Source organism: Notechis scutatus, chromosome 1, assembly GCF_049901735.1.
Source record: "Notechis scutatus isolate UNSWTSFEM ecotype Mainland chromosome 1, rNotScu1.2, whole genome shotgun sequence".
Taxonomy (NCBI): Eukaryota; Metazoa; Chordata; class Lepidosauria; order Squamata; family Elapidae; genus Notechis; species Notechis scutatus.
In genome coordinates, this window is record NC_142009.1 from 189,288,684 (window position 1) to 189,314,266 (window position 25,583).

General features: G+C 38.8%; 1 protein-coding gene and 1 long non-coding RNA gene across 2 annotated transcripts in view; one reads left to right on the top strand and one right to left on the bottom strand.

The window, feature by feature from the left end:
• Nucleotides 1–25,583, bottom strand: part of RAPGEF4 (Rap guanine nucleotide exchange factor 4) — a 186,629-nt gene that overhangs the window by 10,397 nt on the left and 150,649 nt on the right. The window contains exons 16-24 of the mRNA XM_087949706.1: nt 21,907–21,985; nt 17,617–17,767; nt 16,880–16,968; nt 15,324–15,354; nt 14,836–14,914; nt 12,754–12,900; nt 10,046–10,143; nt 2,679–2,804; nt 1,872–2,050 (exon numbers count right to left, since the gene is read on the bottom strand). Of these exons, the coding sequence (XP_087805832.1) occupies nt 1,872–2,050; nt 2,679–2,804; nt 10,046–10,143; nt 12,754–12,900; nt 14,836–14,914; nt 15,324–15,354; nt 16,880–16,968; nt 17,617–17,767; nt 21,907–21,985 (979 nt within the window). The remainder of the gene's footprint in view (nt 1–1,871; nt 2,051–2,678; nt 2,805–10,045; nt 10,144–12,753; nt 12,901–14,835; nt 14,915–15,323; nt 15,355–16,879; nt 16,969–17,616; nt 17,768–21,906; nt 21,986–25,583) is intronic.
• LOC148133141 (uncharacterized) lies at nt 14,910–23,805 on the top strand. Its single transcript, XR_015746515.1, has 3 exons — nt 14,910–15,237; nt 22,887–22,967; nt 23,465–23,805. It is a non-coding gene; the product is annotated as an uncharacterized LOC148133141 (long non-coding RNA).

Below are 25,583 nucleotides of genomic sequence, written 5' to 3' on the forward strand. Positions count from 1 at the left end.
GGAGAAGCTGAAATGGAGGTGAAGAAGAACCTATGGCTACTTCTCCCCACATTTAGGTAGGAGGGGGGCTGAAATGGCAGCCAATCACCTTGGCTTTCCCTTCATCCCACCCTGTGAAAGAACCTAGGAGCTGACCCAGAACTCTAGGCATGCATTTGTGAGTGCAGGAACTTCTGGAGGCAGAGCATTTGAGCTACTCAATTTACCAAGGCAAAAACGTAGAAGCATAGAAGCAAACAGAAAGTTGAATTCCAAGACACCGACACTGACTGACTAGCTGATTGTCTCAATAATAATGTATTTTCTATTATTTTTTTCTTATTAAAAACACACGGATATATCGACAGATGGAAGTTATACAAAATGGTTCAGTTGTATAACGTTTTCTCCTTTTTTGCGCTAATTATTAAGAAAAGGAATTCGTTTTTCTTCTTTTCTGTATACGCTACTGCCCTCTACTGGATATAATACAGAACAAAAAAAAAATCAAGATGTATACAGTAAAAAATGTTATATACTGTATTTTGTTTCTATTGTACTAACTCCCCATGCTGAGAAGGACTAAAGACACCCTCTGGCATGTTGGATATGTATTCATTATATATAGGTTTGAACAGAATTGACACCCAGCCTGCCACGGTTGCGATCATTAGCAACACATGAACCAATGAAACTAATGTCCAAATGAGACCTTAGAAACTTGCCATTTGTGATTTACTTAAACCACTATTACTTTAAATTTAAAAGGACACGTGCCACTATACATATTCCATCCCAGATTATTAGGTTTAATTAAGGCCAAGCTAATGACTAATGCAGTGTTTCGCAACCTTTGTAACGTTAAGATGTGTGGACTTCAACTTCCAGACTTCCATTTCTATGTATGCTGCCTGACAAATTCTGGGAGTTGGTCCACGCATCTTAAAGTTGCCAAGGTTGAGAAACATTGTATCACGCAACCTTCCTCATCTTAATATCTCCAGATGTGTTCTCCCACAGTCATCAATCCAAGTCCCTTGAATTTTTAGCCATGGATAATGAGATCTGTAGCCCAATTCATTTAGAACAGGGGTGTCAAACTCACGGCGTCATGTTGTCATCACATGACGTATCATGACTTTCCCCCTTTGGCTAAACTGGGGGTGGACGTGGCCAATGTGTGACGCATCCGGCCTGCGAGTTTGACACCCTGATCTAGAAGATATAGCAATAGCGCTTACACTTATATACTGCTTCACAATGTGTTGCAACCCTTTCTAAGCGGTTTACAGAGTCAGCATATTGCTCCCAACAATCTGGGTCCTCATTTTACCCACCTTGGAAGGATGGAAGGCTGAATCAACCTTGAGCCTGGTAAGACTCGAACTGCCAAATTGCAGTCAGCTGGCAGTCAGCAGTAGCCTGCAGTACTGCACTCTAACCACTGCGCCTTATAAGGTTGAGAACAGTATTCTAGAACAGGGGTCTCCAACCTTGGCAACTTTAAGCCTGGAGGACCAACTCCCAGAATTCCCCAGCCAGCTTTGGGAGTTGAAGTCACCCAGGCTAAAGTTGCCAAGGTTGGAGACCCCTGTTCTAGAACACTTAGATATGTACAATTGAGGCACTGAATTGTGTAAAACATTTGTATAATAATTACTGTTCTGGGCAAATCCATCTTAACCTCAAATCAGTTCATAGGTTAACTTAGACACAGGAAGACATTTTTCCTCAAGTAGATTTAGCTTAATAGCTTCATACAAAAGAAAAATAATCCATGCTTGACAAATTTATTGCACTTTGATGCCCTTTCTATGGTGAAGGCTCTACTGTCATCAGTGGGAGAGAGTTACCAGGCCTACTGCAATTTATTGGAGTTGGAATCTACTCACTGGGCTGCTATTTTAATAAATTTCTTCAAGAGTTGAACACGCTTGCTGAGCTGGGAGCAAAGACAAATCTCGGTCACGACCCAGAACTGGATTTCATTAAATCTTCGTAAAAATAAATCCAGATTGGCAGTTGTCTTTTTAAAATTGTGCCGCCCAAATGTATGGTAAATCAGTTCCAGCTAGAAAACAGAAGGGAAGAGGGAAAATGGAAGTCATTAAAAAAATAAATAAAACCTCTTTAAACAAAAACCGATCATTATCTTTCAAAATGCTGTGTTTTGGATGAAAATGACTGAGTTAAATATCTTTTGGTTTGTCTTCTAATATGGAGGTTAAAACAAACTATAGTTGTTTCATTCTGCGTGAGTTGCAAAGTGAAGCTTCTGCTCTAAAATATAGGTTTGCTTGTAGTTTTGTCTTTATTCCCTCACTCTCACATTCTCAATCAAGATGGATATTTTATAAGTTAATGAGCAGTACTTATTTCTTCCCATAACACAATATAAATGGGTGACTATTGTTTAAATAAAGTAGAATTCCTATATTCCAAAATCTTCCAGCATAATATAAGATCTGCTTCTTCTCTATACATGATTTTTATGATTAAAAAGGCATAAAGTCAATTAAATTTGAAGATAAATGATTTGTATATATTTCATTTGTGGGTTTTTTCCCCATAGATTTGCCCTCCCCCGCTTAATAATTCATTTAAGAATTATTGTACAGATATATATAGATCTTCAATCTATCCTACCACTTTTTGATATAAATGTAGACAACTTAAAAGCTTATAGACATTCTTTTTACCTCATGGACACAGTTGAAAAGTTCCCATTCAAACATGGTCATTTGGTATGCTAGATCTTTAGAGCTCATGAGTTCAAAAGTTCCCATCGTCCCCGTCGATGGGCCTTCTTGTTCCTGTAGTGGTACCTAGGACAAGTAAGAATGTAATCCTAAAACCAGAGAACTTTGCTGTTCATCAGAATTCATGCTCCTTTTGAGATTCTCACTTTAACATGTGACCACTGGTCACAACACTGAAGAACTGAAATGCAAGACTTTCTTTGGAGGAAATAATTTCTTCAAACATAGCAGAAAAAGCATGCCTATACTACAACACAGAAATGCACAACTTATTTTGCTGCATTACCAAATCTGGTAAATCTGATTCATGTCATATATTCATATACACAACATAACATACATATAGGGGCATGTATATCTACTGTACAACAAAGGCATGCACATATTTTTAGGTACACAACATTTTCGTACATAAGTAAGAAAGAAAGCTATTTCTATTTGTTATCTAAGTTTAAAACTATATTTAAAACAATTACCCAATGGAAGCATTGTAGAAAGCATTGCCAGTGCTCATGGGAATGAGCATAAATCAATATCTTCTGCTCAGCTTTTAAACCATTAGACTGATTGAGGAATGCCACTTTAGCCTCAATTCTCTCTTTAATGTAGGAAAAATATTGCATGCTGCTGTTGCAAGGATTACAGAGCTCAATGCATGAAAAATTAAAAACATGCTAAAATCTGTCTTTAATTTCCCCCCAGATTTTCCTCTTCTGCAAATAAGGCTTCTATTTTTCTATGTCATTCTCAGCACTTGTTGAAACATTTTCTTTTGTTGATGTCTTAAAGCAGAAAGTGGTGCTTTTTTTCTCTTTCTTCTCCCTTTTTTATTTCTCTGTTGCTCCGCTACCTTTCTGGTTTCTTCTGATTCTTAATTTGAAAAGATTCCTTTGGGGTTTAATAGAAAGATAGGAAGCCAAGGACTGCTGGAGAAAGATGATTATAGAATGAAAAAAGGAGGCACATCACATGGATGCTCAGCTCCTTTGTAATTAAGCCAAATGTAAGAATCAACATCTCGCCCTTGAAAAAATTTCCAAAATGATCTTACCCATTGGAAAAAGGAAAGAAAAAGCAATGTTAGAAAATAGGAAATGCACATGAAATGTTTGCCATTGCAGTCTGCAAGCCTTTTTAAACATTCCTATTGAGAGGTGTTTTCTGAACTTGCTTGTTTTCTTGCAGATATTTCATTACCTTAACCAGGTAACATCATCCGTGCTAGTAAGGATTGGGGTTTGCTCTCAGTTTATATTCTGGTGGCTTGTCTGTGTGGGTGGGAGATGGTCTTCGAGGTTCTTTGGTTGGGCTGTTTACTGTTGGCTTTTTTGGCAACTCCTTGATTGGGGTATTATTTACTTGATTGTGGATCTGATGTTAACCTTGGAGTTAATCTATGCTGATCTGGGAGCTGACTGCTGGGTGGAGAGATGCTTGGATCTTTTTGTACCATTTTTGGTTGGTTGACTGTCTCTTTTGCATAGTTTATAGATGTTGTTAATGTCTATGTGTCTATTGATGGCTAATTTGTCAGAGTGCCAGGCTTCTAGAAATTCCCTGGCATTTTTTGGACTTGGTTTGGTTTCAGATTGTGACATTGAAACTTCTAGGGTTGCTGGGTCTTTACTTAGGATGTTTAGAAAGGCTTTAGTTGGCTTGTCCCAAAGATGCTTTTTCAAAAGGCAATTGGACTTTCTGGATTTTCTTTGAAGACTTTTCGCTTCTCATCCAAGAAGCTTTCAAACATCTTCAAAGAAAAACCAGAAAGTCCAGTTGCCTCTTGAAAAAGCACCTTTGGGATCACCATGACCTGAAGGACTGAAGAATCTCCATAGACCTCGAGTTGGTTTGTGTGCTATGATGACTCCATGTGGTTCCAGTAGTCGGTTGGTGATTTCTGAGGTATTTTTGACGTATGGCAGTGTAATTCTTTTTAAGGTTTATGTTGGTTGTGCTGTATTGGGTCGAGTGGTCAGGGACTTTTTGATAAAGTTGCGTGGATATCCATTTTGTTGGAATATATTGTATCGATGCTCGATTTCTTTCTTCTTCTGTTGCTTAATATTGTTATTGCTTACAATAGCAACATCTAACAAGAAGCAACATTTCTGATCCTTTTTGGCTTGTGAACTGCACACAGTCACAAGACAGTACTTTACATATAAGTACAGTAACTATATTTTCTTGGAAAAATAAAGGAGAAGCCTGAAATCTGAACAAGCTTCATAAGGATAAAAAAGGACAGCTTTCTGAAATAAAGGACCTTCTTTTATAATAAAAGACATATGGTCACTGTACTTATAAGGGATTTCTGAGGGGAAAGGAAAGAAGATGGAACAGTTGGTATTTTGGAGTTTTTCATGTTTCTATGACTACCATGAATATAACATTAGAGAAGTCTTAAAGAATAATTTATTCCTGACACTTTAGTTACAGTAGTTTTAAAATATGGAGGCTTTCTGGGATTATATTTCTTCCAGAATGACTTTCCTTCTGAAACTGAATGTAAAAATGGTTCTGTACTCTTATCATTTTCACTTTTGTTTCAATAGTTTCACTTAATTCCTCAATTCTAGAGGCAGCTACATGTCTAGGTTTTTTTTATTCCACCAGAGGGCAGTACAATCCATTCATGTTTGTTTTCTTCCTCTTTTTCCTGTTACTTTAAAAGCGGTATCCAGCCACTCAGTAGAAACAATCTTAGAATATATTTGGAAGAATGCAACGGAACACTAGCCCAGACCAGGCTGCATTTCTTCTCTCCTCTCTTTTCCTAGCTGTGTCATAGATGAAAGATGGAAACTTTTTGTTTAGTATCTATGGAGATTCTCAGTAAAGTTTTTAAGAGGCAACTGGACTGTCTTTTTTTTTCTTTGAAGATTATTTTGCTTCTCATCCAAGATGCTTCTTCAGCTCTGACTGGATGGCAGGGAATCTGCAAGGATTTATACTCCTTGCAGACAGCATTCTTTTAGATGGTCAGTAAGATCACTTGGAGGTTTATCTGTGTCCTCAGGGTCACCTGAGTAGTGCAAATGGATGTGGAGCCTTCTTGGAACTGCTGAAAGGACTGTGTTGTAGATTGGATATAGATGATGTCCTTCTCCCTCTGTTGAGAGAGTTCAATTTTGACATAGATGGCCTCTTTTGACCTCTCTTTCAAACCAGTGATCCTCTCTGTCCAAAATATGGACTTTGTTGTCTTCAAAAGAGCGGCCTTTGTCTTTTAAATGCAGATGGACTGCTGAATCTAGTCCTGATGGGTTTGTTCTCCTATGTTGTACCATGTGTTTATGACAGGGGTGGGCAACTACGGCCCACGGGCCACATCCGGCCCGTTGATCTGTCCAATCCGCCCGCCCTGAAAAAAAATCGCTGGGCGTGGCGTATTGCCCTGCGCCGTGTGGCCCCCAAAGCTGCAAAACAGTGCGGAGCGCTCTTGGGAGTAGGAAAGAAAAGAAGAACTTTGCAAAGGCCTCGGCTGGGAGTTCGAAATCACCTTCGAGTGCGACCTCTCTGAAGGTGAGTCCCCACCGATCCCCCTTTTTTCCGGGGCTTCCAGGCTTAAACTTTGCAAAGGCAAAGTTTGCAGGTGGGAGCGTCTTCCGGCCGAAGAGCGGGAAGGGTTCCGCCGGCGGGCGGGCGGGCTGCTTGGAGCGGGCTGCTTGGGAGCCATCTAAAGCTAGGCCGCTGCTGGTGGAGCCTTGCCCTGCCTTGGTGCCCCGTTTCCCAGCTCGGCGGTCCTGCTCGGGCGGCACTTTAAAAGCCTGCTCCCAGCACCCGAGCAACTTCCCAGCAACTTGCGGCTTTTTTTCTTTGCGGGCGCTGCACCTGGCCCTGAGCCGCGTGGCGGAGGGGGAAACCCGGAGCACCACCGGATCGCCTCCTCCAAGCAGCCCGCCCGCCCGCCCGCCAGGCGGAACCCTTCCGCTCCTCGGCGGGAAGACGCTCCGCCTGCAAACTTTGCCTGTGCAAAGTTTAAGCCTGGAAGCCCTGGAAACCCGAGCAACTTCCCAGCAACTTTCGGCTTCCTTTAACTCGCGGCGCTCGCGCCTGGCCCCGAGCCGCGCGGCGGGAGGGGAAGCCCGGTGGGCGGGCAGGAGGGCTGCTTGAAGGAGGCCACCTGGCGGTGCTCCGGCAGCAGCAACAGGCAGTTCCGCCCGGGCTCCGCTCAGGTGTCCGGCTGGGGCTGTCAGGAGTTGCTACTGCCGCGCAGCCCACGCGGCTCCAGTCCCGTTGCCTTGGGAAGGAAAAGGCAAAACCAGGAGCCGCTGAGCCTGAGCCTCCGGTGCCGCTGCTGCCGTTGCAAAGCACCGCCACGGCTCTTCCTTTTTGCCTTTCCCTTCCCGGGCAACGCGGGACTGGGCTGCGTGAGCCACGCCGGCGGTAGCAACTCCTGACTCAGGGGTCCTCCGAGGGGAAGGAAGGAAGAGGGGGGAAGGGTGGGGGGCGATTCCCAAAAAATCTTGTGCTGACCCAGCCCATCTGTCAAATTTTAAAAGTCAATGCGGCCCCCGAGCCAAAAAGTTTGCCCACCCCTCGTTTATGAAGTGGTTGTTTTGTTTCTCCAATGTATAGATCTGCACATGGCTCACTGTATTGTACTGCATCTATCACGATGCTTGGTTTGTGTTGGGTGTTTTATCCTTGGGTGGACAAGTTTCTACCTTAGTGTAATCTTGGGTTTAAAGTGTGCATGTATGTTGTGTTGGCTGAAGATCCTCCTGAGCTTTTCAGGTATTGTTTGTATTTCTAATTTAAAACTAAATGCAATACTTTGAATTATTTAGACTATAAACACTGGGGCTGTACCACACTTTAGGTTCCAAGTGGAAAAGGTACTTTGGTGTCTGCAGGAAACTCACACAGCTCCATCAGCAACTCCTTAAACCAGCCACATCTCTTCCCAGAATTGTATTCAAGCATGCAGTGCACCTCTGCCTAAAGGTGTTCTTGGCTTCAAGAGCCATAGTACAGGTACTACTACAGCCACTTGGGTACTGCAAAGAACTGTCTTGCTTTTGCATCCAAAAGTGCACAGCCGTAGGAAATATATACCATACATTGTATTGCATCTAATCCAAACGGAGCTTTTTTTCAGGAGGCAACTGGACTTACTTGTTTTTATTTGTTGAAGAAGGCTCTCTTCTCATCCAAGAAGCTTCTTCAGCTCTGACAGGATAGTAGGGAATGGAAGGAAGGAATGTCTGCAAGGAATATAAATCCTTCCATTCCCCACTATCCTGTCGGAGCTGAAGAAGCTTCTTGGATGAGAAGAGAGACTTCTTCAAAAAATCAAAACAAGTAAGTCCAGCTGCCTTCTGAAAAAAAAAAGCACCTTTGGGACAACCATGACCTGGATGACTGAGAACCCCTACAGACTATTGCATCTCATTAGATCTCATCTCATTACTACTCTATTTTCTAAGGGCAAAGTATTAGATAGTCCTAGCAAAGCTCGGATACAAAGGAACACTTGTGCACCATTCATTGCTATCAGGTGCCTAGAGGAATAGGCAGAATAATAGGCAATTGTTCTGTTCAATACTTCATTTCAATAGAATATTGGAAGGAGCCCACCATCTTCCCTGCCTGCAGGGTGGTTTTCCTTGCTTAGAGGCAGAGATGAGGCAATACACTTGAAAGCTGCCTTCTCATACAGGTAGTTTCTTGTTTAGTGACTGTCTCATTTAGCAATCGTTCGCAGTTATGATGGCGGATGAAAAAGTAACTTTATGAAAAACCCTTGCATTTTATACGTCTGTAAAGGTCTGTAAAGGACAGTTGAAATAGGACCATAAGCACAGTTGCAGTTTCACTTAGTGGCCTCTTTGTTTAACAACTGATTTGCCAGTCCCAGTTACGGTCGTTAAACAAGGATTACCTCTACTATCTTCGCAGTGCCTGCTTTCAGCATGACTGCTCAAAGCAAATGGTGCAGTTGAGGTGGGAAGGCTATGACTACTTCTCAAAGTAGGCAGACATAACAATAGAATTAAAAACTCTAGTCATTAATACCAATTATTCCTTCTAGACCAGTGGTTCCCAACCTTTTTTTCGCCCCGCACCCTTAAAGAAATTTCACTCGAACCTCGCACCCCCTGAAATAAATAATAAATAAAAATGCCAACATATAGCCAATATCCTATTATTTACCTGGACTTTTCTCGCACCCCTGGAATATTGTCTTGCACCGCAGGTTGGGAACCCCTGTTCTAGACTGAAAAACCTCTGTGAATACATTTATGCTTGGTTTTCCTTGAACTACAGTCATATCTGCTCAGATTTCTCTTTTTTAAAAAACACACTACAATACTTAGATTGTCTTCTGCCCACTCAAAAATCCTTAAGTGCTGATGGAAGTTAAAATACACACCTCAAAACTCTCCTTAGAAATATTAGCATCTTTTATATCATGTGGAGCTGGTCGGAAATGGATACATTTAAACGTATTTGCAATGTGCAAATATTTACATTTTTGCTTTTATTTTAAAGTATTTGGGATTTGAAAAACTCATTGCCTTTTAAGGAGTGGGAAGACTTTTATTTTATACTTACTTATGAAGGACAACAGCATATCAGATGATTCATTAAAAATAAAACAGGAACCAGTATTAAAGCTTGCAGCCGTAACATTTCTGCTGACATAGATTGGCAATGAGAAGTGTTTTGAATGACCCATAAGAACCACAAAATACATTTAAAAAATCTACATCTACAAAAGTGGAACCCAGTGAAAGAAGGTAGAATTACTTTACTGGGAAGTTCTTTTAAACATTTCTAATATTTAAGAAAAATATCTCAAATGTAGTCAACTTTAATAATAAGGCCTGTGGTATTATCTCAAAATATTTATTTATTGTATTCCTATAGTTTATTAGAATCCAGTCTTATATGATACTGCTTAAGTCATAATGAACATATATTTTTACAATTGTTATATGACCAAAATAATTTCTGTATAGTAAATGTAAAATTATATCTCATTGTCTTATTTTCTGCCTTTATCAAATCAAGTCAATCTTTAGTGTAAGTCACTAACTAGTCACATTCCATTCCCATGTCTTCATAGAAAATAGGTTTGGATAACTATTATGAAATCAGTAAACATTTATAATCTACTTAATTGTTTAAAATTTGCTCTCCTTTTGCACAGACACAGTTTCTTCAAAGCCCCAAATGATATTTTATCGCAAAGGTACAGCAGAATTGCAGAATCAGACATGCTTATCTTATTCAGCGTAAAGGTAACTTGAAAGAATTGTCTCTTATCTGAGAAGCGTTTGGAACTGAGCAAAGGTACATACCAGGGAGTCAAATTGGTCACGAGGACAAGCAAAGAGGCGCCCATTAACACTGAGTGTCGTAAACACCGAAACATCATGAGGTTTGAGAACCGCCTTCTCTGTAAAAATGAAAAGCAGAAGAAAATTAAAATAGCAGAACATTACAGAATGGATTTCTCTCCACTGAAACCAACTCTTTGTGTAAAGAAGTGTACAGTCTAGTATCATGAACACATTGAACACTTATTGACTGATATGACATACTCTTAGCAAATTTGGTACATTAAGAATTTCGGGTGCAGAGCTGGTTCCCATTCAAGTTTTTTATAAGTTTATTGTTTATATTCATGATACAAATTAATCAAAATTCTTTGCTTGGGAAAAGCAGATAAGTCATTTCGGTTTTGTTTCTATCTGCTCATCACAGTCTAGAACTTCTTCAGATACGACCCAGAATTGCTTGGTGAACTCTACCATTATTCTGGAGGAACGCTAATCCTCAGATATCCTGCATTTCAAGCTTTTATTTTCAATTAAGGTGCAGGCAAGTCTCCATATGCTTCCGTAAAACATCTGAAGCACCATCAAAGCCTTCCCCGAACTTTTCGCATTTTATCCCCCCAAATAAAAATAACATCTAAAACATTACAATTTATAATGCAGGAAATCTAGTGTTTAACAATTGTTAAATGATGTGATAGCCACTATGTATAAAGTAAGTTGATTAGGTTATCCTAGAAAGTTGTAAAGTTCTCAAGTCACAATGTAGTATATCAGTGATTTTGAGCAGGGATGCTCAAAAAAAGATGGCAACAACAACCACGCAACTGAAGTCCTTCCCCTTTTCTATATATGCCACTGTGAACACGAAAATGCCAGACCATCCGTTGTTTGTGGCTGCTATTTGAGATTTTTGACGCCCTCTGTCCTGTTATCCCGAACAAGTACACATAGTCCTTGACTTACAACTGTTCATTTAGTGACCAAAGTTACAATGACACTGAAAAAGCTGTGACATTTTTCACCGTTACAATCTTTGTAGCATCCCCACGATCACATGATCAAAATTCAGAGGCTTGGCAACTGGTTCATATTTATGACCGTTGCTGTGTCCTGATCCCCTTTTGTGACCTTCTGACAAGCAAAATCAATGGAGAAGCCAGATTCATTTAACAATCGGGTTACTAACTTATAGACTGCAGTGATTCACTTAACAACTGTGACCAAAAAAGGTCATAAATTGGGGCAAAACTCACTTAACAAATGTTTCATTTAAAAACTTAAATTTTGGGCTGAATTGTGGTTGTAAGTTGAGGACTACCTCTCCTCAGCTTTTGTCAATGAAATGACAAAAAAAAAAAAAAACAACCCTCCATGCCTCTAGAATCAATATATTTCCAAATGAATTCATCCCTGACAATAGTTTTAATTAAGATAGATTTTTCAGGTGATATAACAGAATTGGCAATACTTCTCACTACTTATTTATTTGTTAAATGTGCACCCCTGTTTTCTGTCTGATAATGCTCATTATTTTATAGACATACCAGTGGTGCTTTATATATAGGAGATCTATTCTAGCTAAAAAAATGTGAATAACAGGTCCTTGAAATGGCATACTTTATGCTTGCACCAAAGAGCCAGTTTGGTGCAGCGGTTAAGGCACCAGGTTAAAAATCAAGTGACAGGGAGTTCTAGTATTACCTTAGTCATGAAGCCAGCTAGCTGATTTTGGGACAGTCCCTCACTATCAAGCCTAGAAGGCAGAAGCAGACCATTTCTGAAAATCTTACCAAGAAAACTACAGGGCATAGCTCAAGCAGTTGTCAAGAGTCAACACTGATTTGAAGGCATAAAACAAAAAAGAAAAAAAATGCATCAAATTCTGTTACTATGCTGCGCGCACACACACACAATCTCTTCCCAAGAAGATATCACAGATAACAAGATCTGATGTGTATTTTGCAAATTTAAATTCACAAAACAAGGACAAGAAAAATCATAGATATAAGGGCCCTCTCTGTCCCTTCAAATGTGAGGAAGAGATCATATTATAAAAAGAAACTTAATTGTGTCCTAAATGTACAGCACTTAGCAGATTCACATTTTTAAATAATGTATTATAACATTATGGATATGTTTTGAGTGTGGAATTTTAATAGGGAAACAGAATAATAATGTAATAGAAGTAAAGTAATGTAATATATTAGAATTGAGAGCAGGTGGCATCATCTGCTATCTGACCCTAACAGAACACAAAAAGCTAAGCAGGGTCAGACTTAGTTAAAACATGAATGGGAGACTTTGGAAATCCTGTGGTTGCAGGCAAATTGGATAGCTGGAAAATCAGCACAGTGACAATAAAACCATCCGTCTTTTCTTTAACGCTAAGAAATCTTGCCTCAAGGAGTTAGCTCCTCAACAAAGTCTTTATTTTTTTATTTAAGATATATCACTTAAGATTGCTAAAGCTTATTTCGTATTTTCTATACCTATTTTGACAAGAGCAATGCAGCAGATAACATATAGGCCTTAAAAAGAACAAATGTATACCCGATCAAACCTTTACTAATAGATCAGCTTTTAAGCCTTTCCCTGGTACCTTTGGAGATAATGGACAGCAATTCCTGTTATTTTCAATTTGACAAATATTGAGGAAATCGTTATATTGATTCCACCATGATTTGCCACCTCAAGATATATTCAGGCAAGTTATCCAGATGCCTTACCTCCTGCTGAACTCATCTTGACCAATATCAAGCCATCTCCAGAGCCCAGTTTGTCAGCTATTGCGCAGAGAACTTCTTTAACAGATGACAAAACTGGAATGCGGATGGTGGTGTATGTATGATCCACACAGTATACCTTGAATAAAACTTGAGACAAAAATAACACATTTCACTATTATGAAAGGAGGACTTAAAAACCTGCCTTGTCCTGTGGAACAAGATACTGTTATGATACAGTATCATTGAATAATAATGGCTCTCTCATCAAGCATTGGAAGAGTTGGAAGGGACCTTGGAGGTCTTCTAGACCAACCCCTGCTCAGGCAGGGTCCCCAAACTTGGCAACTTTAAGACTTGTGGACTTCAACTCCCAGAATTCCTCATCCAGTTTTGCTGGCTGAGGCATTCTGGGAGTTGAAGTCCAAAAGTCTTAAAAGTTGCCAAGTTTGGAGATCTCTGCTCCATACCATTTCAGACAAGCCCAAACTCTTCTTAAAAACACCCAGCGTTGGAGCACCCACAATTTCTGGAGGCAAATCATTCCACTGATTAATTATTCTTTTAGGAAATTTCACATTAGTTCTAGGACTAATGTCTAAACCTAGGACTAATATCTAAATTAAAATTAGTATCTTAGTTCTAATATCTTTCGGTATTATATCCAAGCTAGAAGTGACAGTTCTTGAGAATGATCTTGAGTAGGCCAAAATGCTCTCCTCAGGCTTACTCATTACTTCCTCTTCCCCCTTAACATGATTAATTTGTTTCTGTCTTTGTGTGGATAGAAGGGTGTCCACAGGAAAGGTGGGTAGTTATTAGGTCAATCATGATATCATCATGCAAATGACATAAATTACGCAATTGACCTAATTCAAGTCATTAGCATGTGTATTGTGACATCATTACGGCTTCTACTGTAGGCTTGCCTTAATGGCCCTGAATTCTTAAGAGAGTGGATAAGAAATGAAGACACCAACTTTGCAACTTAAAACAATACAAGCTTACATTTTGGGACTGATAATAGGGATTGACGTCACTGAGAACTGGGACATGAAATGTTTAGGTCTCAATTCTCAGTTTAAATCTATCTACTCATATCCCATCTACATGTGAACAGCCATCTTCCCACTATCATTTTAAAATGCCTTCCTAGACACTGTCGATAAGTTTCCATTACTGTTAATGTGTGTCATGGCCCCATTGGAGCCCGGTTCGGAGTAGGAGTAAGAACTGAGATCGTCTGATGGGGATGCCACATTTCCCTTGGCATGTTTGGAGAGGTCAGAGGCTAAAGCGATGCTGTCCCTGGCCCCTCAGGCATTGGGGGAGGAGGTAGGCCGGGACAGAGAGCTGCCTACCCTCACAAACACAGGAGAGGATCGGCTGCTGACAGGCAGTGGTGCTGATAGGCAGAGCAGAACCTCTCTGATGTGGAACAGCTGCCTCCCCCACTTGATCCAAGGGCACAGAGAGCAGAGCATACCCAAGCCCAGAGAAGAGCTGCAAGGCTACATGGGAGGAAATTGCCCCACCCCTCCTCACAAGGAACACCTGGAGTAGAGTAACTTAAGAGGAAGCCGAGGGATGTTAGTCTTTGCCAGGAACAATTGTTTGCTTTGGCTTAAACTCCCCCCGGCTTTTACTCATGCCTGTTGCTAGTTTGCCTTGCCTCGCTTGGAAGACTGCTCTTCGCTTTTTGTCTTGGACCCAGCCCTTCTTTTGTGGTCTGATTTTGGCCCTTGCTTTTCTGTGCCTTTGGTTTTTGCCCTGGACTTTTGTGTTTCTTGCCCTGGATCTTTTCTTTGCCCTGAAGATTGCTATTGTCTTGTGCCTGGATTCTGCCTTGTGGACTGGACTTGAAATCCTGGACTTTGCCTTGTGAGCATGCTCCTACTTTGTGGGCTTTATTTATACTGTAGGGGCTGTTTTTTGGGGCGACTGAGGTTGGCTGCCTTCAGGGTAGTGTGGTAGTGGAGCTTTATCAGTCACTGGAGGGCTGTTTGCTGGAATATTTGTTGAGAGAAATAAAGGACTCTCTAGAGCAGGGCTGTCAAACTCGTGTGACCCAGTGGACTGACTTACTTTCATCACTTCCCCTGATGGGCTGGCGTTTTTGTGTTCTTTCATCACTCATGTTAAAGTGTTGCAAAAGGACTTTGTGCTGAGGGAGGGAAAAAAAACCCTTCATAATCACAGATACAAGAGAAAAACAAATTATCCAATTTATGGCCTACTATTAGACAGTCAAATTTAGATGAGGAAAAAACTGCAAAGTTAATTATGTATTTTGAAAATATTTCATGGTACCCATCTCATATTATGACTTTGGAGACCTAAATCTGCAAGAATTACCTTTTGTAAATTGTTAACATATAGCATCTTAACATCTTAATACAAAGCCACTTCTTGACTGCAGGCAAATGTCTTACCTGAAGTTTATACGATATGGATACACGGATGAGAATTAGTAAGAGAAATATGGTAGTAAGTATCATGGAAACATGGTAGTATGTAACATAGAATATTTGTAAGTAATTTATTTTTATGGCATACATATCTAAAATATTTACCTTTTTCTGAGGTCCTTTAGCTTCTTCTGATCTATCAAATGCAAATGAAACATAATCCAATATTTTTTGTTACGTATTGTATGCTAAACTAATCAACAAAAATACAAATGCAAAGAGTTTTTAAAATAAATTTATATTTTAGAGATTTTATACCATAAATACTTTTAGACTCTTAAGCAATACAGAATTGAGCTTTTGATTCTGTAAACTAATCCTAGTCTGGTAACCATATTTATTAGATTTGACTTGGTGTTATTATTCCTACCCAACTTGTTCATTCATGAATATATATGAAGTAGTTTCCATATTTAAAGCAATATATTAACAAATATGGTAAATTCCTAATATAAATACAATGTCCACTAAAAACAAAAGTACACAATATATGCTGTTGCACTCCTTATAACGGTGAATATCCAGGAAATTGGCTTTCAGGCAATTAAAGAAAAGAGACTTTTTGAAACAAAATGTATATCATTCAACATTTGCAGCACCCAAAACCATTGGGACCGTGCGTTTCTATCCTGATGATAGTTTACATGACCATCCTGGCTGGGCCTGTTGTTGAATTGGAAGGGCCTGTTGAATTGGAGGTCTTCTAATCCACACTCCCCTGTGCAGGCAGGAGACCCTATATAATTCTGGACAAATGGCTGTATAATCTCTTTTTAAAAGCCTCTAGGGATGGAGCACCCACAAGTGCTGGAAGAAAGCAATTCCAGTGGTTTATTGTTCTCACTGTCAGGAAATTTTTCCTTAGTTCTAAGGAACTCAATTAGTTTCCATCCATTGCTTCTTGTCCTGCCTTCAGCTTCTTTGGAGAATAGGTTGACCTAGCGCCGAGAGTCTATGAGGAATTGGATGGGTCAAAACAAGCCCAGGTGGCACAATGAAGTTGCTCTTTTGCTTGATTCTGATTCCAACACTGAGTTTCAATAGGGTCACACTCACCTGAAGAAGCAAATGCCACAAACCGTTAAGGTCTGTGGCTGGAGTGCCTTTTGCACAGCTTCAGCTGATGCATCCATTTTTTTGTACCCCTAACAGCAGGAATACTGCCCTCATCAACTCACAGTTGGGCTACTGCATTGCACTCTACATGAAGCAGCTCTTGAAAACAATCCAAAAGCTTCAACTATGGCATATATATTTTTATTTAAAGAAAATACTAGCAGATTTTTTTTACTGAAGACAAGGTCTAACAATGATAGTGCTTTAGATCCAGGGTGTCAAACATAAGGCCCGTGGGCCAAATTCAGCCCGCTGGACCGTCCTGGAAAATGTAAGGGGCCGCCCTGCATCATTGGCCACACCCACCCACTTGGCCACACCCACCCAGTCGGCCACACCCAGTGAGTGGCATCAATCTGGCCACACCCATCTGGTTGGCCATACCCACCCAGTCAACCATGCCTGCTGTTCCCCCACTCTCCCCGAGGTCAACCACAGCCCTGATGCGACCCTCAATGGAATTGAGTTTAACAACCCTGCTTTAGATTTAATGCTAGGCATTGGCAGAGATCAGTTTGGAGCAATGAGCTTGATCTGATACTTACATTTGTTTCATAGTCTTCTCTAGCTCTGGGAGTTGCTCTTTGAGTACTGTAATTACCCTTGCATCATCCAATACAGATACATAAAATTCCTGTTAAATGATAATCACACTCTTCAAATGACATAAAAAGTCCAGTTGATTTGACAAAATCCGCATCATATCTATACTGATTTCAAATAAGGATACTTTACGTACATAATAAATAGTATTAGTTATAATAGTTTACTCCAAATATTTAGATAACCCTTGGTCTTCACTCTAAGAGTAATATATTTCTCTCATTACCATACTGAAAATTGTGGTCTGTTTTTGGTTGTATTTCAATTTATTTATTTTAGATTCCTTTCATCTCTTACTATTTATCTCAACTGCTGTTTTTCCTTAAGAGAAATGTAGCATTTCAATTCAGTTTTAATTATTAAACAAAAGAAAAATACGTTATCACCAGCAGTAATAAAATAACTTTTCAAATGTTTTCCTCATTTGATGCTCAAAAGGAACATTGAGATTAGCCATGCCAAACAGAACAGCGAGATGGCCACCTCAGTTATTATAAGAAGTAAATTCCATTATTATTACAAAGCTTAACTAATGGACTATTCCCTAAAATTATGTGGACACACATTTTTTCACGAAAGCCTGAAATATCACCATGGGTCTTTTTGTAACATCCTTGGAAGACTACAATAAATACTCTCAGTGCAAAGAGATAACAGTTGTTGTAATAATGGGCCTTACCTCCAGAAACGCCACTGCTGCTTCCTCTTCTGGCAAAACATCATCATAAAAAGCAGCCCACAGGAGAACTAAACGAACAACTCGCCTTTTATTATTCAGCGCATAATCCAGTTTTTCTTGCTCTGTGCCTTGAGAAGCCTGGGCATGGTAAGTGCTAGGATGTCAAGGCAAACAGTCATTTTGCCATTCCCCATCACTATCACTCCCTCTGAATTCCCTATCACTTCCTCATAACTGTGAACTTTCCGGAAATTGACTTTCTCAGCCATGAGGCAATTCCACAGCTAGCCCAGCAGGGCTTTCTAGTTCAAAATTGTATTTGACAAGTTTCCAGTTTAAAAGATTATCATGACACTTGACATGAATAGCAGGAAAAGAAAGCACAAGTGATCTCCCAATAAAACAGAATAGGTCAACAGTTTGTGTTAAACATGAACATAGTGGATTTTTCTTTGCACTGTAAAAGAAATGGAGCATGGAGCATTTCCATATACTAAGTTTGGATTTAAGGCCTTGGTCAAATTCCCAGAAAGTGAAACATCAGGGAGTGGGGACAATAGCAAGGCCAAGATGGATGTAGATGTAATAAGAAAAACAGGCTAAGACAGTGCACCATTTCTTTAGCGCTGTATAATTGTACCACACATTTCTGAAGTCCCATTCCAACAGTAGTAGTGCTTGTGATTTGCACCATTTGAACCGAATATAAAGTTTCTGAATGAGCAAACAGCTAGCCTCTGTTGATCCAGCAGATCAATCCCGTAGAAGATTCTTTTTTTTTCCTATCACAAATGTCACCGTAATGGACAGGGTACCTTAGATCCATTAGCCAGTTTAGCAAAGGAAGTACCACACTACTAAGATTAAGTTCACTGATTAATTTCCAATCCATCAACTCAATTCCGTATGCTTTTACCACAATAAATCACTCCAATCCCACTTCTTTTTCATCCTCTTTCTCCCTGTCCCGCTCTCTTTCTTCCTAAGTTGAACCAATGCTTTATTTAAATTGTGCTTACTTTTTTTCCTCTTTTGCATCTTACAATTTCAATTTATCTATTTTTAAAATATATTATAGACAGAATGTATCGCTGGCAGAGTTTATTTGGTGTGCTGTCCAGACAGTTTAGAGTTAATGGGATTTGGGATAGTTACTTAGGAATTGTGAGCTGTTCCCTTAAGGGAATGCATCATGGTAAATGTAGTTAAAGGTATCCTGGGAAATGTAGTCCATGTCACGTGACCACATCTGTAATCCTGATTGGTCACTATATTGACCCTTGTTGGGTTGGGGGAGGCTCCCTCACTCTAGCCTGTAACCACCATACCGTACCATGCTTCAATCATTATGGGGTTGAGATCTTTTTATCATTCTACACTACAAGACAGATATACAAAGGATTGGACATTAAGAAGAACTTAATCACAAATGTGAGTTATGAGGATACTTGATGAACCAATAAAAAAGACTTTGTTATGGATGTTTTGTGGAGTTACTCTGTCTGCTTTATACCATCCAAAGAATAATAAGCAGAACAGTAGAAAGATAAAAAGGTCTCAACCCCATCATGATTGAAGCATGGTACGGTATGGTGGTTACAGGCAAGAGTGAAGGAGCCTCCCCCAACCCAACAAGGGTCAATATAGTGACCAATCAGGATTACAGATGTGGTCACGTGACATGGACTACATTTCCCAGGATACCTTTAACTACATTTACTATGATGCATTCCCTTAAGGGGACAGATCACAATTCCTAAGTAACTATCCCAAATCCCATTAACTCTAAACTGTCTGGACAGCACATTTGGTGTTTCACTCTGTATTTCCACTCTGTATTTCCACAACAATAAAGGGATTTTGTTTGTTTGTAGTTTGTCTCAACGTATCACATTTTTGTGATTTGCTTCCCGCCATCCCATGAAAGATGGCAGCATGTGAAGGCACTTAAGTTTCTGTGGGTAAGGGAAACCAGAACTGTTCTTAGATATTATGTGGAGCGAACCAACAAAGGCCTGATCTGGTGGTAGTATGGTGGGACTTTAAATACTGCTGGATTTTGTGCTGCTTTCTCTCAGGGAAGTAAATCTCTCGAAGGCAGGCAAGCAGTATTCTTTTCAATTAACATATAATCCATTTTGTGCTGCCTCTTCCTTGCAGAAAACCAGCTAGTGCATCTTTACAAAGTCTCATGCCTGTCTCCACCCCCTCTTCATGAAACCTTTACTTCCATTTCATTATCTAACCATCAACCAAGCATCAGGCATAACCAAATCGAAGACTAAGTAATAGGCTTAGTCAATTGGCTGAAATTCTAAAATTCTGCTTAGTCTTGCCTTGTTAGGATACATAGGGATAGTTAGATTTGACAGTCAGACAGCTAGACAGCAACAGATATTCACAGAACAAGACTCCAAGGTGGAATGAATAGCCCAGATTATCCTCTGTAAATGACAGTTCTGTCAAGCAAGAAGACGTGGGGTGAAGGCAATTCTTAAAATAAATTGTTTCCTTTAAATCAAAACCTGAAGGCCTTTATAGTGCAGTCTCCGATATAAGTCAAGGACTCTTTAAGTTCCTCACCAGGAAATATTCTATTTTTTCTCTTCAAGATACAGCCATGTGTACATGTAAAGGAAGTGGTTTATGAAAACATTGATGAATTCCTCACACAGCCACCATTTCCTTGTAGTTAAAATAAAACCTTGGAAATGGCTACTGTAGTTTGACAGCTGGGATTTGGAGCACTTAATGTAATCTGAAAAATACCGAATCAAGATCAGAAGTTAACAAGTGGTTTCATTGTAGGAGAACCTGGAGAAGAAGTTTGAGAGTGTAGGCATTGGTCTCTATACAGCCTTTCAAAATCAAGCAACATTTTACTGACTTTCTCCTGCCTTCCCATGCCGCTTCTTCCACGCAAGCCCTGTAATTATTCAATATCCTTTTACCTGCTGATTAAGTGACTCACCACAGGCACTAGCAATTTCTTTTCCATTTTTCCATTGCTCATCTACTTATTTTTAATTCTGCTAATAATTCCTCCCATGCAAATTCTATCGTAGGAAAAGGTGGAGCCCTCCCTTCCTAAATTTCATGCTGCATATCTATCAGAATAATAGTGTTATGTATAAATAATATTCTAGAGAGGCTATAATTTCTAAGGTATTAATCAACAATGATGTTGTGACTGCATACTGATTTCATATTTGAGCTTTAAGAACTGTTACTAACTATGCAGTCTGTTCTGCCCTCTGTATAATCACTGATTTATTTTCTTTCAGATTCTTAAGCCCAACCTCAGTGTTCATTTTGGGAGAAGGGCAATGCAGAGATTCATGTAAAATGTTAATAATACAGCAGTGATAATAATACTCAGCATTTATGTGAAAGTATGCAAAGCTTCACAGCTATCTGAATGCTCTGATCCTTATTAATGACTCTATAAAGACGGTCAATATTACCTGTCATTTTAATTGCAAACTCAGTTGGGGAGAACTAATGGAAATGAAGTTAAAATAGCCAATTTTTACTTTTTGGCAGAAAAATAATTAAATTCCAGTGAAATATACTGTGCAAAGTGAGTTGGAATGCACGTAAATAGGATCCTTTATTTTGCTTATTAACATTTATCAATTTTTAAAAGTATTATTTGCTTATTATGGTAGCAGAACAGTCCAAGCTCATTTATGATTATATATGCTGAAATAAAAAATTGATAATAGGTGAGAAAACAATATACCTGTATTATTTTAAATGATTAAAAAAAGTTGACTTTCCAGTAGAAAAAACTGATACACTGGAGTAGAGTTAGAGTTGGAGGAGAAGCAACAAATTACAATAAGACGTTGCAAAATAGTTTGAAGAATCCTTGGGTTGACAATCTACAGATAGTCCTCGATTACGGCCATTTGTTTAACAACTATTTGAAATAACAAATGAAGGCAAATAAATGTGTCCCAGGGTAATGTTGTGAGATCCTATCTGGGTCGGTCACTGGGACCAGAGGTTTAGTCTCCTGAGCTTTCAGACTCCTGCTGGACCCCATCTTCAGGGAACTTCTCTCTCACCAGAATGTGTATCGTGGTGAGAGGACACGTTCTGTCCCTCACACACTCTGGTGACAGAGAAGTTCCCTGAGGATGGGCTTCAGTATGAATCCAAAAGCTCGGAAGACTAAACCTCTGGTCCCAGTAACCGACCCAGATTGGATTCCACATTCAAAAGGTAGGATGGTGCTGAAAAAATGACTTAGTGTGTTTGTGGTGTATATGACTTAAAAAAGGATATTGAGCCATCAGAGCTGGACAAAGTTGATTATTTGGCATGAATACACAATGCATTGTAACAAAATCATTCACACCGGCATCTGTGAAAATAAAATCAAGAGCAGAAGCAAGATAAATCAAAACAGCACAAAAGAGCAGACATATTTTCCAGTAATTGCGGTATTATATAATATCAAAATTTGACTTTATAAAGATAGGAGCCTGGGGCCTTCACTTTTGGCTGGAGATCTTATTGTCCCCTGTGTCAGAATGCCTCTGCTGGTAATCAAGACAGCACAGGTATAGTAATCAAAACTGCAATGTGGAAGGAGAACTGGTAGAAACCCAGGTCTTCTATTCCATAGACCAGGGATATCAAACTCACGTCATCATGGTGATGTCATGTGATATATTGGGGCTTTTCCATCCCCTTCACTAAACCAGGCATGGGCATGGCCAGCGCATGACGCATCCAGCCCATGGGCCGGGAGTTTGATAGCCCTGCCAGAGACAGAAGTGCTTTCATTGCACTTTATAAAGTTTTTTTTATCAAGCACGTTCTACATGCAAGGTCTGACTAAACAAAGCAGCAGATTTTAATTATCAATTTCTATTGACATTACATGAAAGCATCTGAATTGCATGACCTTCAGTACCCATCCATTAAAACGTATAAAAGCATATACGTTACTTGAAGCAATTAAAAAAAAATGAAAGCTACTATTGAAATCCTGTTTTCCATGAATAAGGAATATGTCACTCAGAACAGAATGAAGCTTCATTCCATGCAGTAGATTTTGCAGTAAATAAATTAATTTCCATAGCAAGACAAAAATTTGAAATGTGCCGTTGCTCACAGTAGTATCACTTCCTTGGGGATCTTAGCCTTCTCTTTATGTTTTCAGAACAAATTTCTAATCCTTTTGATGATTCAGAATTTGCAAATGTGATAGGATTGCAAACGTGTGGACAGTGCCAGAATAACAAGTCTGATTATCGCAGGTTGGAACCCAACGTCCTGCAAAATTTTTATTTACTGACATGAGTAAAGGAACAAATTATGAAGATTTAAGCCATGAAAAGGTATTTAATTATCATAATTTTCACAGATTACAACATGTAAGGTAGAACTGGGTAACTATGTAACTCACTTTCTTAAATTTAATTTTAATAGGGGATTACAATGCTTTCTAGAGAAAACCAGAGCCTTAGTTTTTGAATAATTAATGTTAAGAAATTCCCTAGAAATGCATGGTTCTAAGGCCGCTAGGCAACTGCAAAGGCCCACTTGATTACAGATAAAGTGGCTGTGTATGTGAAAATCTGCATACAAGAGAATTAAAATCAGGAAGGACTAGTGTTGGCCGGCGAAATTTGTGGTTTGAAAAGGCCACAATCATTGAATATTTAAAAGGGCAAAAATGCAGCCCTGTTTGACTCCTCTGAGGTGGGAATGGTTAGATTCCTATTATAATTGCCTTTAACCAGCATTGTAGTATTCTGATGCCACAACATAATCATCTTGAGAAGACAACAATGAATGGACATTGCAGCTAATTTCCTCCATACTCTGTCCACAGATAATTGAGCTGAAAGCTCCCTTTCAATCAATAAAGGCTACATAATGGACATCTTTGGTAAGGCTAGAATATTGTTCAGACAAAGTATTTGGAATTTGGATCTACCAAAACACATACAAACACAGATACACAGATGAGAAATCTTAGGCTCCCTCAATCAAGAAATTACAATCTTTCTTCTGCAAGAACTATCTTAGACAACCACTATAAAAGTTGCAAATTTTCTAGCAATATCTATGGTTTGCAGAAGCCAGCTGATACTCTTTCCTCACCATTAATTGCTTGAGAAATGATTTTTCTGTATTTCAAATTTTGTACTCATGTTTTATTGGTCTGGGACTGTAAATAAGAACTAATAAATCAGAGTATTTTCACTGGGTGTGTCTTGCAGCAAATAAATGGCAGTGACATTTACAGTTTTTATTCTGATTTACTAACTTGAATGAAATCCTGTACAAGTAATATTCTGACATCCGAAGCAATTTACAAGACAAGATATTTTAATTAATGCTAAAGATATAGAGTATATACTTCTATAATCATGAATAGAAAGGCTCTTGGATGAAGTTCATATATTTTAACTTAAAGTATTAAAATTATGTCAGATGACCCAATTAAACTTTCCAAATGCATTTAATAATCTATTAGACAAGATCATTAAGCAAATGGGCAGGCAGGTTATATAAGTCTCTGGTTAGATTACTAAGAATCCAGAGAATATCAACAAATCTTTTAGAACCACTATCAAGGTCATTTTCTATTTTTCTTTTTCTTTATGTTTTTTTAAATCTTACCCTGATTTTTACTATAGACATATTTTTAAATAACATAGTTATATAGTGTATCTTATGAATATGAATAATTGCTAAGTGTTAAACTGAATGTGGCGGGCACAAATTGTACAGTACACAGCGGTAGGAGGATGTGGGATAACTGAATAAATAGGCTAACCGTAAGAAGTAGTAATACAGTCCAATGCTGAGACTGAATTGTTACATGTTTCAACTTAAGAATTAAACTTTGAGTTTTAGATACTAATTTTTTTAAAAAATAATTATTGTACAATTAAAATATTCTCTTTGAATACAATTGACTCAAATAAAAAGGCTGTGAGATCTTATGCATTCTCGTAAATAGCAATATACAGGTAGTCCTCAACTTACACCAGTTTGTTTAGTGAAAGTTCAAAGTTACAACACCACTCAAAAATGTGAGTTATAATCATTTTTCACAGTTATGATCTTTATAGCATCCCCAAGACTATGTGATCAAAATTCAGGTGCTTGGCAACAGGTTCATATTTATGACCGTTGCTGTGTCCCAGGGTCATATGATCACCTTTTGTGACCTTCTGACAAGTAAAGTCAATAGGGAAGACAGATTCACTTAACAACCAGGATACTAATTAATCAATTGCAGGGATTCACTTAACAACTGAGGCAAGAAAGATCGTAAAATGGGGGCAAAACTCACTTATCAAATGTCTCAGCAACAGAAATGTGGGGCTCAGTTGTGGTTGTAAGTCAAGGACTACCTGTATCTTATAGAATGTATGCTTGGTCAGGATTCCTGCAATTGCCCTTATTAAACCATGAGTTGACAGGCTAAATTCTTAAACAAAGCACTGTTCCCTTTATTGTAATGCATTTTTTTCAGATTGCTTTCCTTTCTTTTTCTTAAGTTACATTATTACAAAAGGAGGAATTGTTTTAACTTATTGGATGTTTGTGTCCTTACATAAGAAAGAAACCTTATGATTTTAATTTCAAACAATTTTCTCATAAGTGAAATATCACTCTGACTTGGGGGGAAGGTGAGGGAGGGAGCAAAGACTATTACAAATAATTTCAAAAATAGTCTATTGGAAAGTTCTTAAAAATGTAAAATAAAGCCCAAACATATCAAAAAGACATCTGAAACTTTTTATCAAATAATTCCAAGCACTCCCATCGCCCAGCTTTTATAGAACAAGTATAAATACAACGATTACATACAGTATGGATATCAAATTTAGTCAAAGGTCTATACAGAACTTGAATAAAGTGAATTCCACTTGAACAAAGTGGAAGTTAAGAAATAAAAGTAAGAGCTTCATTTAAGAACTTAGGTATGCAGGACT